Source organism: Erinaceus europaeus, chromosome 23 (genome assembly GCF_950295315.1).
Source record: "Erinaceus europaeus chromosome 23, mEriEur2.1, whole genome shotgun sequence".
NCBI classification, from domain to species: Eukaryota; Metazoa; Chordata; class Mammalia; order Eulipotyphla; family Erinaceidae; genus Erinaceus; species Erinaceus europaeus.
The window spans coordinates 13,401,492-13,416,473 of NC_080184.1; the positions used below are offsets into that span (position 1 = coordinate 13,401,492).

General features: G+C 55.8%; 1 protein-coding gene across 6 annotated transcripts in view; it reads right to left on the bottom strand.

Annotated features, from left to right (window-relative positions):
• The window catches only part of CACNA1A (calcium voltage-gated channel subunit alpha1 A), a 194,359-nt gene that overhangs the window by 66,592 nt on the left and 112,785 nt on the right, over nt 1–14,982 (bottom strand). For all 6 annotated transcript variants that reach the window (XM_016192271.2, XM_016192270.2, XM_060181837.1 and 3 more), the window contains exons 16-21: nt 12,754–12,871; nt 12,167–12,234; nt 8,117–8,223; nt 6,141–6,905; nt 3,355–3,800; nt 2,431–2,566 (exon numbers count right to left, since the gene is read on the bottom strand). In XM_016192271.2, coding sequence (XP_016047757.2) covers nt 2,431–2,566; nt 3,355–3,800; nt 6,141–6,905; nt 8,117–8,223; nt 12,167–12,234; nt 12,754–12,871 — 1,640 coding nt within the window. The remainder of the gene's footprint in view (nt 1–2,430; nt 2,567–3,354; nt 3,801–6,140; nt 6,906–8,116; nt 8,224–12,166; nt 12,235–12,753; nt 12,872–14,982) is intronic.

Here is a 14,982-nt window from a genome sequence, read left to right on the forward strand (position 1 = left end):
AATGGAGAGAGTAGGGGAAGGCAGAGGGGGAGAGAAAGACAGACACCTGCAGACCTGCTTCACCGCCTGGGAAGCGACTCCCCTGGAGGTGGGAAGCCGATGGCTGGAACCGGGATCCTTATGCCTTACACCGGTCCTTGAGCTTTGTGCCACGTGCACTTAACCCGCTGCGTTACCGCCCGACTCCCCTAGCCGCCACTTCCTTATACAGGAATAGTACATGAGAACCTAGGTCACAGAGTGAGCATACATAGAAGATGGATTTTAGTTAGAGATTTTAACTTTATGGAGAGGCTGGCCAGGTCAACACCACCTTGGTGCCTTCTCAGTAAGGAACAAAACAAAACTCCTTGATCAAACACTGGAACAGATTTTATAAAAATGGGACTGCTCAATTTGTTTAAGACCCCCAGAAACATAACAAGCTTGAGCTTTCTATGAACCATGGCTTCTGATGCATAGGGGCAGGAGGGTGGCATAAACATGCAGGTAGAATATTCATCTTAGTTAATAAGGCATCTGTCTAGCACACAGATACAGGAACAACGAGAGACACAGAAACTATGATGTTCCACGGAGCGGAAAATGTCCCCTACCTGTCCTTTTCTTACTTGGTGATTTTTGGATCAGATCCTTGGTAATGTTTTGTATGAATGATCAAAGCCTTGGGTGATTTTTGTACTAATGATCTAAGCCTTATGAGACTATCAAAAATAAGGTTCTGCCTGAGCAGGACAGAGATGTCCGCTTGAGCCTGATTCGGCATCAACTCACTCTCTCTCATTTCTTCGCTGATGCCCCTCCTCCTTTGGGATCCCTGAGACCTGCTGGGGCTGGCCGCCGGCACTCTCTCATGGAGAAGAGGATTCGCAGGGTTACTCCTGCCCAGACCCTACCTCTGCCACTGGGACTTGTAGACCCAGAACAGGGAGGCTGTGAGCAACCCCATCCCAACTGCTTGCTGTGTGACCTAGGGCCAGTGTCTGTCCCTCTCTGGCCATGCGTCAAATGGGAACAACCAGTCACCATCCCCATGGAGCTGTCCTGAGAACGGTGTTCACTAGCGAATGTTGGGATGCACTGCATCGACCTTCCCGTGGTGCATCCCGTGAGTACCCATTCATTGGGGAAACTGACGATCCTTCCTAGCCGACTGAATCCACATTGGATCCCAGTCACTTTCAAAGCCAGCAACACGCAGCTCCTGACAGCTTTCAACCTGACGCTGTTGACTGGCTACGGAAGAAGGGCAAACGCTAGAAGAAGAAGAAGAACTAGCGAATGCCACTATAAAGATTTTCCTACTAAAACAGACTGTATTAATGCCACAAAAAATTGTACAGTGCAGGTTGAGTGGGAGAAGCCTCCAAATGGCAGGTTCTAGAAAGCATTTATGCCCTCCCCCCCCAGTCCTCCAACACACATTTTTTTTTTTGGCCTTCAGTTGTGGGGGCTCAATTCTGGAACTACAAATCCACTGCTTCTGCTGGCCTGTTTTTTTTTTCTTTTCTTTTGATAGGACAGAGTGAACTTGAGAAGGGAGGGGGAGACAGAGAGAGGAAAAGAAAGACAGACACCTGCAGACCTGCTTCACCAGCCCGCGCTGTAGGTGGAACACAGGGGCTCGGACCCGAGTCCTTGTACATATCCTTACATGTAGTAACTATGTGCGTTTATCTGGGTGAGCCACCATCCGCCCCCCCCCCAGCCCCAACACAACCCTCCTTCTCAAGGTTTTCAGAAGCATTTCAAGATTCACAAGGAGTAAAGGGGAGGCTTCCACAGCCCCCAAGTGGCCATGCCTTTTGTAGTTATCAATGTCTCTCCTTCAGTCACCTCAAGGTCATCCCAGACCAGAGACCATGAATGCCGGGTCCGAATCCTTTTTGAAATAGCACACTTTGGGGGTAGATCTCAGAGACCAGGCTTGCCATCAAAGTTTTATCATCAAGGGGCCAGGTGGTGGCGCACCTGATTGAGCGCACGTTACAATGTACAAGGACCCAAGTTAGAGCCCCTGGTCTCAGCTGAAGGGAGAAAGTGTCACGAGTGGTGAAGCAGGGCTGCAGGTGTTTCTCCCTCTCCCTCTCTCTCTCTCCCTCCCTCCCTCCCTCCCCACCTCCCCTTGATTTCTGGCTATCTCTATCCAATAAGTAAAGATAATTTAAAAAACTTAAAAATTGTTATAACTGAAGGCAGACGGGAGATTATCCCACAGAAGGAGGCCTTCCCCACAAAGTGGTACTTGGTGGCAAATTTAAAACCTCCTGTGATTGAAGAGGGACTGCTGGGTGAAACTGATGATCCTGGGAGCAATTCTTGCCGACATCTGGTCTCTGGGCCTGTGTGGGGTCTGACATCCCCGCCCCCCCACCTCTGCCCCCCGGGATGCCCCCTTCCTCCACAGGCCCAGTCACAAGCCATACTCACGGGTTGGTGGTGGACAAGATGAACATAGAGCTGTAAGGAGGCATGGGCTTGGGACCATCTTCTCCTGGGTCGTCTTCCTCTTCCTTCTTCTCCTCTTCCTTTTTTGGCAGTGGGTCTGGGTTGGCATTTTTGTTCACTGTGGGGGCAGGAACCAGCACTGAAGGGCTCCCTCCACAGAGGCCCCCCACAATGGGCTTGTTTTCACTCACCTCAGTAACCCACCCCAATCACAACCACCACCGCGTCTTTACGATGCCCATTTTATTTGATTTGTTTTATGTTTTTAAGTTTCTTTTTTAAAATTATCTTTATTTATATATTGGATAGAGACAGCCTGAAATTAAGGGGGGAGGGGGTGACAGAGAGGGAGAGAGAGACAGAGAGACACCTGCAGCCCTGCTTCACCACTTGTGAAGGGGGAGAGCTTCTTAAGTGGTGAAGCAGGGCTGCAGATGTCTCTTTCTCCCCGCCTCTGTCTCTCCCTTCCCTCTTGATTTCTGTCTCTAGCCAAAACAATATATATTGAAATTTTCTTTTATTGTGTGAGAGAGATACCAGAGTATCACTCTGCTATTTAGGCAAGGTCCTAACAATGTAAAAAAAAAAAGCCTATCACACACCCACCCCAGAGTAGCCAGCCCTATCACCCACCCACCCCATAGTATTATGTTTCATCACCCACTCACCCCAGGTACCCAGTTCGATCACACACCCACCCAGGGTGCACAGTTCCATTACCCACACACCCTAGGGTCCCCAAAGGGCCCCCTACTTACCCCAGGATGCTCCATGCCCCCACATACCCCAGGGTGCCAGAGAGCTTCCCCCACTTGCCCGCCTACCCAGTGATGCTCTTAACCCAATGTGCCCACCCCAGGGTACTCCAGCCCCTCTTCTCCACTCCACCCAAGGGCACCACCTCACCCTGGACAACCGTGTGGTTGAGGGGGACCGGGCAGGCGGGGGGGATGTCCACCGCAGTGTGGTCAGGCTTCCTGGCAGTCTTGGCTGAGTTGGCCTGTGTGCTGCTGGGGTTGGTGACGATAAGGCTGTTCTCGGGGGTCCTTGGGGGGCCGGGGTTGGAGGGGTTCCCCGGGTTGTTGGGTACCCGGCGGCCGGCGGTGTTCTGGGGGTTGGAGTGTGGGCCCGGCTCAGCACAGTCCCCTGTCTTGGTGGGGCTGGGGGGCAGGCCCGGGGGCCCCATGCCGTCGTGGGGGCCCGCTGCCTCGGCCGTCACCAGCTTGTTGTTGCGCATGTTGTCAATATCCTCAGCCAGGGGGAGCGGGTCCTGGCGGCTCAGGTCCTGCTGGATCGGGCGAGTGGTGGACAGGTTGGGGCCCGACATGGGGACACCGGAAACCTGGTTCTCTCTGTGGGAGACGGGTCATGGGAACAAGGAAGAGTATGTGAGGAACACACATCACAGCCTGGACCAGAAGAGGGGCGTCCCCAAAGAGCAGGGCTGTGGGGTCTCCCCTCTCTCAGCACCAAGCACAGCACCCAGGGAGCCCCATGGAGGGTGGGCAGGGCTGTGGGGTCTCTCCTCTCTCAGCACCAGGCACAGCACCCAGGGAGCCCCAAGGAGGGTGGGCAGGGCAGTGGGGTCTCTCCTCTCTCAGCACCAGGCACAGCACCCAGGGAGCCCCATGGAGGGTGGGCAGGGCTGTGGGGTCTCTCCTCTCTCAGCACCCTGCACAGAACCCAGGGAGCCCATGGAAGGTGGGCAGGGCTGTGGGGTCTCTCCTCTCTCAGCACCATGCACAGCACCCAGGGAGCCCATGGAGGGTGGGCAGGGCTGTGGGGTCTCTCCTCTCTCAGCACCATGGACAGCACCCAGGGAGCCCCATGGAGGGTGGGCAGGGCTGTGGGGTCTCTCCTCTCTCAGCACCCTGCACAGCACCCAGGGAGCCCATGGAGGGTGGGCAGGGCTGTGGGGTGTCTCCTCTCTCAGCACCCTGCACAGCACCCAGGGAGCCCATGGAGGGTGGACAGGGCTGTGGGGTCTCTCCTCTCTCAGCACCAGGCACAGCACCCAGGGAGCCCATGGAGGGTGGGCAGGGCTGTGGGGTCTCTCCTCTCTCAGCACCATAGACAGCACCCAGGGAGCCCATGGAGGGTGGGCAGGGCTGTGGGGTCTCTCCTCTCTCAGCACCATGGACAGCACCCAGGGAGCCCCATGGAGGGTGGGCAGGGCTGTGGGGTCTCTCCTCTCTCAGCACCAGGCACAGCACCCAGGGAGCCCATGGAGGGTGGGCAGGGCTGTGGGGTCTCTCCTCTCTCAGCACCATGGACAGCACCCAGGGAGCCCATGGAGGGTGGGGCAGGGCTGTGGGGTCTCTCCTCTCTCAGCACCATGCACAGCACCCAGGGAGCCCATGGAGGGTGGGCAGGGCTGTGGGGTCTCTCCTCTCTCAGCACCATGGACAGCACCCAGGGAGCCTATGGAGGGTGGGCAGGGCTGTGGGGTCTCTCCTCTCTCAGCACCATGGACAGCACCCAGGGAGCCCATGGAGGGTGGGCAGGGCTGTGGGGTCTCTCCTCTCTCAGCACCATGGACAGCACCCAGGGAGCCCCATGGAGGGTGGGCAGGGCTGTGGGGTCTCTCCTCTCTCAGCACCAGGCACAGCACCCAGGGAGCCCATGGAGGGTGGGCAGGGCTGTGGGGTCTCTCCTCTCTCAGCACCATGGACAGCACCCAGGGAGCCCATGGAGGGTGGGCAGGGTTGTGGGGTCTCTCCTCTCAGCACCATGGACAGCACCCAGGGAGCCCATGGAAGGTGGGGCAGGGCTGTGGGGTCTCTCCTCTCTCAGCACCAGGCACAGCACCCAGGGAGCCCCATGGAGGGTGGGCAGGGCTGTGGGGTCTCTCCTCTCTCAGCACCATGGACAGCACCCAGGGAGCCCATGGAGGGTGGGCAGGGCTGTGGGGTCTCTCCTCTCTCAGCACCATGGACAGCACCCAGGGAGCCCCATGGAGGGTGGGCAGGGCTGTGGGGTCTCTCCTCTCTCAGCACCAGGCACAGCACCCAGGGAGCCCATGGAGGGTGGGCAGGGCTGTGGGGTCTCTCCTCTCTCAGCACCATGGACAGCACCCAGAGAGCCCATGGAGGGTGGGGCAGGGCTGTGGGGTCTCTCCTCTCTCAGCACCATGCACAGCACCCAGGGAGCCCATGGAGGGTGGGCAGGGCTGTGGGGTCTCTCCTCTCTCAGCACCATGGACAGCACCCAGGGAGCCTATGGAGGGTGGGCAGGGCAGTGGGGTCTCTCCTCTCTCAGCACCAGGCACAGCACCCAGGGAGCCCCATGGAGGGTGAGGCAGGGCTGTGGGGTCTCTCCTCTCTCAGCACCATGCACAGCACCCAGGGAGCCCATGGAGGGTGGGCAGGGTTGTGGGGTCTCTCCTCTCAGCACCATGGACAGCACCCAGGGAGCCCATGGAAGGTGGGGCAGGGCTGTGGGGTCTCTCCTCTCTCAGCACCATGCACAGCACCCACAGGGGGCCCCATGGAGGGAGGTAGGGCTGTCCCTCCCTTCCCACAGTAGGGCAACCTCAGGTCCCTCCCTTCACTTAGTGGGTCCTCCCGGGCCCGCAGTGGAATGCTTCCGGGTCCCTTTCCTTCCCACAGCAGGGGTGCTCAGGGTCCCTCCTCTCCCACAGTGGGGCACCCCGCGGGTCCCTCCAGCAGACCCCCAACGGATAGGGTGCTCACCTCCTCCTGCGCCGACGTGGGTCAGGCTCTGGGGCACTGCTCCCCGGGGGCCCGTGGCGATGTCTCCTCCTGCGCTCCCCACCGTCCTCGGGGTCCCGGCGCCTCGCCCTGCGCTCACCCCCGCCGCCACCACTGTCATCTGGGGCCCTGCGGTGCGTCCGGGGCCTGCGTGGGGGCTCTCCGTCCACCCCGGCTCGCGGCGATCCCCCGCGACTGTCCCTGCCTCCCACGGGCCGCCTCGCGGGGCGCCGCTGCGGGTCCCCGGCCTTGCGCGCCTCCCCCGGGATGCCCCCAGATTCGGGTCCCCAGCCCCCCAAAGGCGCAGGCGGGCCAGGGGTGCCGGGGCCGGGCTCCCGGGGCCGGGGATCGCACTCACGGCCGTAAGGGCCCTCCCGGCCCAGCTGGACATCTGGGGGAGCCGCCCAGGCCCTGCGGCCGTCCGGGGGACAGCGAGCAGCCTTGCGCCCCAAGTCCTCCGCCGGGCAGGGGCGTGGGGGGCTGACCCGGGGGTCCCCGGGGGGCTCGGCAACGCGGGTCTTGTTGGTGTTGTTGTTGCGGTTGTCTTGCGGGTCCACCACCAGCGGTCTGTCCAGGTGGCTCTTGGCGTCAGGGCGCAGGTGCCTGTAGGTGGTCGCCCAGCGCTCCTCGGGGTCGCGCTCAGGGTACAGGGCCTCCCGGCTCGCCATCAGGTTCTGCTTCCTCATCTCGCTGGTGCGCTGCTCCCATACCGACCGCACTGGCTTCTGGTTCTTCTGCTGCTCCTTCCTGCCAGAGGAGGGGGTGAGGCGAAGGCTGGGGTGAGCCTGCAACCCTCCCCACACACACACCCCATACAGCCCCAGGACCGCCCAACTCCCCAGAGCCCTCAGAGCCTCAGGCAGGAAAAAGTGTCTGCAGAACCACTGTGCTATTTCCTAAATCCTGTCATTTTTCTTAGTGATTTCTAACAACTTTTTACATATGTGGCATTTCTTTTTAATCCAGAGCTCTGCTGAGCTCAGGCTGATAGTAGTGCTGGGGATTGAACCTGGGACCTCAGAGTCTCAGGCAGGAGAGTCTGTTTGCAGAACCATCAGGCTGTCTCCCCCACTATGTCCCTACTTTTGGTCCTCCTTCCTTTCTTCTTTCTTTTTCCTTCTTTCACTATCTTTATTTATTTATTGGACAGAGGAAGCCAGAAACTGAGATTAGGAGGGAGATAAAGACAGAGAGACATCTGTAGCCCTGCTTCACCACACGAGAAGCTTCCCCCTGCAGGCAGGGACTGGGGGCTCCAACCTAGGTCCTTGAGACTGTAATGTGTGCGCCACCACCTGGTTCCGCCCCTATTTCATTTTAATGACAGAGAGATACAGAGAGAAAGACCAGAGCCCTGCTCAACTCGGGCTGATGGTGGTGCTTTGATGGTTCTTGTGCTCTGTGCCACCTGCTGTGCTACCACCCGACTCCCGTAAATCACAATTCTTTTTTATTATTCGTTTTTGTAATTTTTTAAAAATATTTATTTCCTTTTGTTGCCCTTGTTATTTTATTGTTACAGTGACTGTTGTTGTTATTGATGTCATTGTTGTTGGACAGAACAGAGAGAAATGGAGAGAGGAGGGGAAGACAGAGAGGGGGAGAGAAAGACAGACACCTGCAGACCTGCTTCACCGCCTGGGAAGCGACTCCCCTGCAGGTGGGGAGCCGGGGGCTCGAACCGGGATCCTTATGCCAGTCCTTGCGCTTTGCACCACCTGCGCTTAACCCACTGCACTACCGCCCAACTCCCGTAAATCACAGTTCTATCCACCCCACCCAGCTCCTCCCTGATACCCCCAGCACCTGGACCAGTGAGCAGAGTGGCTAAGAAGGTGTCAGAACCTCTTCCTAGAGCGAGCTCAAGCCCATGGGGGAAGCCCTCCCTGCCCCCCAAGTCCTTGTGGCAGGGTGGGAGGGGGTGTCCACAGGCCGAGGAGAGGTGAAGAGTTACTCACACGGCTATGGACAAGTTGGCCGCAGACAGGGGGCTGACCTCGGCCACCTCCTTGGCCTTCTGCAAGGCCAGCTTCTGGTTGGCCACCTCCTCCTCTTCCTGTTCATCCTGCAAAGCACAGGGGGACCCCCATTCACAAGCTGAGAGGGACCCCGGCACTGAGGCTAGGAGGAAGGGAAAGATGGAAGGGAGACGGAAAGGAAAGAAAAATAAGTAGAAGGAAAGAAAGATGGTGGATGAGTGGAAGGGAGAACGGATGGATAGAATGGAACAATGAAAGGAAGGTGGATGGATGGATGGATGGATGGATGGATGGATGGATGGATGGATGGGATGAACAGGTGGATGGATGAGTGGATGATGGATGCATAGATAGATGACGGATGGATGGATGGGTGGGTGGATGATGGCTGGATGGATGGAGGGATGGATGGAGAATATAGACAGGTGGATGGGGGATGGATGGACGATGGATGGATGGATGGATGGATGGATGGATGGATGGATGGATGGACAGATGGTGGAGAAGATGAACAGGTGGATGGAAAGATATATGATGGATGGGTGCATGATGGTTGGATGAATGGATGGAGAATATAGATAGGTGGATGGATGGATAGATGATGGATGGATGGATGGATGGATGGATGATGGATGGATGGAAGGAAGGATGGACAGATGGTGGAGAAGATGAACAGGTGGATGGATGATGGATGGAAAGATTATGATGGGTGGGTGCATGATGGTTGGATGAATGGATGGAGAACAGAGATAGGTGGATGGAGGGATGGATAGATGGACAGGTAGACGGATGGATGGATGGGTGGATGATAGATGGACAGGTGGACAGATGGCTGGCTGGCTGGCTGGGTTGATGGATGAAGAAGATGGACAGATGGGTGGGTAGATAGATGGATGGGTGAATGGATGAATGGGACAAAAGATGGAAGGAAGCTCCAAATCGGTGAAGTGTACTCTACCACCCCCACTTTGTAACAGATGTTACAGACTCAGTTATCTTCTCACTCTGACAGAGAGGGAGAGGGAGGGGGAGGGAGAGAGAAACCACAGCCCAGATGCTTCCTCATCTTAGGCAAGTCAATTGACCTCCCTGAGCCTTCCAAGTCCTCCCTCTCCCCATTTTAAATGTTAAGTCTCCCCACCAGCTCTACAAAAAAATTCACTTTCCCCAGATCAAAAAAATTCACTTTCCTCCTTCATCTTCATCCACCATCTAACTGCTTCCTCACCCGTGTTCTCCCAGGAAGGGGGTTCAGGGGTGGCGGGGTGCTTAATAAAGGCTCTCCTGTCTGTCTGTCTTCTATCAATCAATCTATCTATCTAGGCTGTTTTGCACCAATGTGGTTCCACTGCTCTAGCAAACATTCCCCTCTCTTTCAATATCAGAAGCAACAGGAGTGCTCCCCCAGCTTCTCCCTCTCTTTTTCATCCAGAGAGAGACACACACACACAGAGACAGAAAGACATCACAGCCCCACTCCACCATGCATGAAGCTTCCCCTGTGCACAGTGCTCCCGTGTGATAGCTGGGGGCTTGAACCTGGGTCCTTGTGCCTGGCAAAGTGTGCCCTCTATTGAGTAAGTTCTCTCTTGGTCTCTCTGCTTATTAACTTTTTAAAAATTTTATTTTGTGAGTGAAAGAGACACCAGAGCCTTGCTCAGCTCTGGCTTCTGGTGGTGGTGCTGGGGATTGAACCTGAGACTTCAGAGGTTCAGGTAGGAGAATCCTGTGGTCTTAACATAGCCTGTCTGTCAATCTGTGTGTAGGAATGACAGTCAAAATTTGCAAAGATGGCAGCCTGGTAGCAGGGTGCAGTGGTTACAGCTCTAGACTCTCAAGCACGAGGTCCCGAGTTCAACCCCCACTATTGCAGATGCCAGAGGGAGGCTCTGCTTCTCTCTCTCTCCTTCTCTCTCTCATATTAAAACCAACAAAGCAATGTGGTCTGAGATGGGGCACAGTGAATAAAGCACTGGACTCTCAAGCCTGAGGTCCCGAGTTCCATCCCTGGCATCACATGAGCCAGAAGGAGGCTCTGCTTCATTCTTTCTCCCCCTCTCCCTCTCTCATTTACAAGTCAATTCTTCAAAAGTCAATCAACAATGCAGAAACTTAAGCCTAGAGAACTCACTGTTTCCTGTAGCTTCTTCCTTTAAAAAAATTTTTTTTTTTTTTTACTATCTTTATTTACTGGATAGAGACAGACAGAAATCAAGAGGGGTGGGGGAAGATACAGAGGGAGAGAGACAGAGAGACACCTGCAGTCCTGCTCCACCACTTGCAAAGCTTTCCCCTTGCAGGTGGGGACCAGGGGCTTGAATCCGGGTCCTTGTGCACTCTAACATGTGCACTCAACCAGGTGTGCCAGCACCTGGCCCCAAAGAGGAGATCTGTTTGTTTGTCTGTTTTTACCTCCAGTGTTATCTCTGGGGTTCGGTGCCTGCACTACGAATTCACTGCTCCTCCAGGCCATTTTTTTCCATTTTTGTTGTTCCTGTTGTTATTATCGTTGCTACTGCTGGGTTATTTATTGTTGTTGGAAAGGACAGAGAGAAATCAAGAGAGAAGAAGAAGACAGAGAGGGGAGAGAAAGACAGACACCTGCAGACCTGCTTCACTGCAGGTGGGGGGAGCCAGAGGCTCGAACCGAGATCCTTATGCTGGTCATGTGCTTTGTGCCACGTGGGCTTAACCTACTGTGCTACCACGTGGCACCTTTTTTTTTTTAATTATCTTTATTTACTTGATAGAGACAGCCAGAAATTGAGAGGAAGAGGGAGTCAGAGAGGGAGAGAGACAGAGAGACACCTGCAGCCCTGCTTCACCACTTGTGAAGCTTTCCCTCTGCAGGGGACCGGGGCTTGAACCCAGATCCTTGCACACTGTAATATGTGTGCTCAGCCAGGTGCGCCACCACCTGGCCCCCTCCTGCCGTTTCTTTGACGACCACTCACATGTTTGGCCTACATCCTTCCCATCCTCCTCTCATTCCCTCTTTCCCCCCTGGGCTAAGCTGCTGAGGATGGGATCTTGGAGCCCAGAGGAGCTCAGGGTTGGGCCCACCTGCTCCTCAGTGACTCTGGACTCTGTAGCTATACATTCAAGGGTTCAGGAATCTCCCCAGGCTCCCCCGCCCACACATACACACCTCAACCTCTCCCATCCTGAGTTGGATCTGAGCCTGGGAACCCCCCTCTCTCTCTCTCCTGCCAGGTTGGGCAGATGGAGGCTTGGAAGCCTGTGCGCACAGTCTCTGAATTTGGGAGGGTTGGGGGGACCTTTCAGGGGGGGTCCCTGCTGGTTCCCAGCATCTGTCTCCCCCTCCGCCCCCCAATAAGCCCAGCAGAGAGAGAAGTGTTTGGGTTTCTCTGCACACTGCACAACCTGGGGAATTGCCCTGGTGGCTCAGCTGGCGGGACCTGCCACCCCAGATGGATGCGGGTGGGGTTGGGTTCCCCTGGCAAGGAAGGCTCCTCTTTCTAGCGTCACATCTGTGAGAGTTCAGTTCTGACACCTCTCTGGGCCCTGGTCTTTCCCTCTGAGAAGGTGGGTGGGGGAGAGAAGATTGTCTTCCTTCTCCCTTTTCTTGTTTGTTTACTTTTAGGTAGAGACAGAGAAGCAAAGAGGGAGACAGAGAGAGACCACAGCCCTGAAGCTTCCTCCATTGTGGTGGGAGTTGGGGAGGGACAAGCGGAGGGTGGGGGGGTTTCCTTTCTGTCAGCTGTCCTCGGAGGTCACCCCCTGCTTCAAGTGTGACAAGTGACACATTTGACAAGTGACAAGTGTGATGTGTCAAGTGTAACAAGTGCAACATGTGGCCAGTGACAAGTGTGACAACAGTTGCAACACAACAGTGTGACAAGTGTGATTAAGTGACATGTTGACACTGATTGTGACAAGTGACACGTGCTGTAGGCTCCCACCTCCTGCCCCGCAGGAATCCTGCCCGGGGTGGTGGTGGTGGGGCACAGATCCTTCCTGGGGTGCTGCCCGCCCCTGCCCCCACCCCCCGGCCCCCACCCCGGCCACCTTGGTCAGCTCCTGAGCGTTTGCCAGGTTATCCACCGCGATGGCCAGGAAGACATTCAGGAGTGTGTCTGCACGGGGAGTCAGGGAAACATAAGCGCTAGAAACTGGGGTACCTGGAGGCTGGTCCCCCCGGAAGCTCCACCTGTCTTGTGAGCCAGCACCTGGGGGCGGGGCTGGCACACCTATTCCCCCTGGCACCCCTGCGGCTCTCCCCTTCCCTTCCCTTCTCCCCAGAGTAGGGAGACTGGGTCAACTCTTCCTACCACTACTGGCCCTCTCTGTCCCCCCAATTCCCTCCCTGTTTTCCTTGAGTTCTACCCCCAATTGTGAGTGGTGGTGGGGGGCCAGGTTCCCCCTCTTCTCTCATCCCCCTACTGCCTCTCCCTATGCTACTAGGGAGACCCCAGCCCCTCAGTCCTCTCTCCCCAAACTAAGGAAGGAACTTCCAAGTGGACCACTCTCTGGTCTGCCCAGACGAGGAGGGGTGTCCCACCTCCTCCCACGAGCCCCCCGTTGGTTCTGTCTGTTTTGGGGTGGGGGGCCCTGGGCGGTGGGGAGTCTGGGGGGGGGGCGTGCAGGAAGGATACAGTTCCCGAAGAGCGTGAGGACGATGAAGTAGATGGAGAACACCATTCCGCCCTGCACGCCGCCTTGTGACTTGATGCCGTCGTACATGACCTCGTTCCAGTCCTCCCCCGTCAGGATCTGGGGGGCACGGCACCCCTCAGCAGTGCCCCCACACACACACGCTGCCGAGGCCGGGGGCCGAGGACACCCCACATCAGGGGAGAGGACCCCCAGGTGGGAGGGGCCGGGGATCCTCATGCCTAGGGGTGAGGACCCCTCGAGTGGGGATGATGGGGATCCCCAAGTCTGTGAGGGGACCCCACGTTGGAAGGGGAAGAACACCACATCTTTGCCCCTCACATTGGGGCGAGGATCCCCATATATGTGGGGGGGCTCTTTCTGCTAGTCTGAGCCTCTCAGTACAGAACAGGGGACCCCGCCCCCAGATAAGCCAAGAGACTGAACCCCTAGACGGGCAGGTGAGGGAGGGTCTTTGGAGCTGGGAGTGTGGGGGCCTCCTCCCCAGGATGAGGTTGGCACCCCAGCAGGAAGGGGCTGGGAGAGCTTGGGGGGTCTGTCTCCCCCTTATCTATGGATTGATCAGTCAATCTATCTATTGATCTGTCAATGATCTGTCTATTGGTATATTATCTATCATATAGTATAGTATCAATCATCTAACCATCTACCTACCTAGCCACACTTTTTTTTTTTTTTAACCAGAGCACGATTCAGCTCTGGCTTAATGGTGGTGTGAGGGACTGAACCTCGGACTTTGGATCCCCAGGCATGAGAATCTGTTAGCATAACCATTGAACTATCTACCCCTAAGCTGTGTCACCTTCTGGCCCCTCCTGTCTGACTGTCTGTCTGTCTGTCTGTCTATTAACCATCTCTTTCAGAGTCCTGTTCACTGCTCTGGGTGGCTTTTCATGCAGACAGGCAGACAGTAGGGAGAGACCTCACAGCATGGGAGTTCCCCCAGGTGCCTCAGCACCTCCCATGTGGTGCCTGGGTCATGTGCCTGGCAAGGCTGGCACCACACCCAGTGAACTAGCTCCCTGGCCTTCCACCTCTCTGTCTCTATCCCTCTACCATCTGTCTTTCTGCCTCTCCGTGTGTCTGTCAGACAGTGTCTCTGTCTCTCTCTGTCTTCTTTCCTAACTTCTGTCTCTTGTGTCTTTGTCTACATTTCTGTCTCTCGGATGTCTGTCTTTCCCTCTCTTTCTCTTTCTCTATTTTCTGATTTATTTAGCCTCTTATTTCTTCTCAGCATTTTCCCTCTCCCTCTCTCCTCAGTGTTTCTCTCTCTCTATCTCTCTCTCTGTGTCTCTCTCCTCTCTCTGTCATAGGGCTTCATGGAAGCTTTGGATCAGCACCATTTCTCCACCCCTGGAAGACTATCCATTTTTTTTCCAGGTAGGGTGTAAAAGGCAGAGATAGGAGACGGGCAGTACAGCATACCTTCACCACTCAGGAAGATTCTATTGTGTCTGTACAAGGATCTAGGTTCAAGCCCCCGACTCCCCACCTGCAGGTGGGGGGTTCGCTACACATGCAGTGAAGCGAGGCTGCAGGTGTCTCTCTTTCTCTCTCCCTATCTCCCCCTCCTCTCTCAGTTTCTCTCTGTCCAATCAATAAAATGGGAAAAATGGCCTCCAGGAGCAGTGGATTGGTGGTGCCGGCACTGAGGTGCAGAGATAATCCTGGAGGCAAAAAAAAAAAAAAAAAAGGTTCCACTGAGCATGATGCTTTTATGTGGTGAGCAGGGGCTAAAACCCAGACCATCACACAAGGAGAAGTATGCACTTCTCCAGGTGAGCTATCTCTGTCTCTCTCATTTCTCTGTCTCTCTCATTTCTCTGTCTCTCTCATTTCTCTGTCTCTCTCTCCTCCCTGTTTTTCTATCTGCCTTTCTCTGGTTTCTCCTCAGCTTTTTCCTGTCACTCTTCCTGTCTCTCCAACCCCATCATGTGTAGACACAGAGCGCAGGGGGCCTCTCTCAGTCCTGGAAGAGGTGTCCTCTCCAGATCCTGCCCTCTGAACACGTGTTTTGGAACGACAGAGACAAGCATTCTGTGTTTTGAGATCCTCATTTTTTGGAGGGGGGCTGTGGGGGAATCTTGGGGTGCATGTGTGCGCCTGGGAGCAGGGAACCCATTAGACCAAAAGCCTTCAGCAGACAAAAAGCCCTGTGGAGGTGTTCCCAGTGGGTGGGTTGGATTTCTGGGCCAGAGGATGGGACTCAA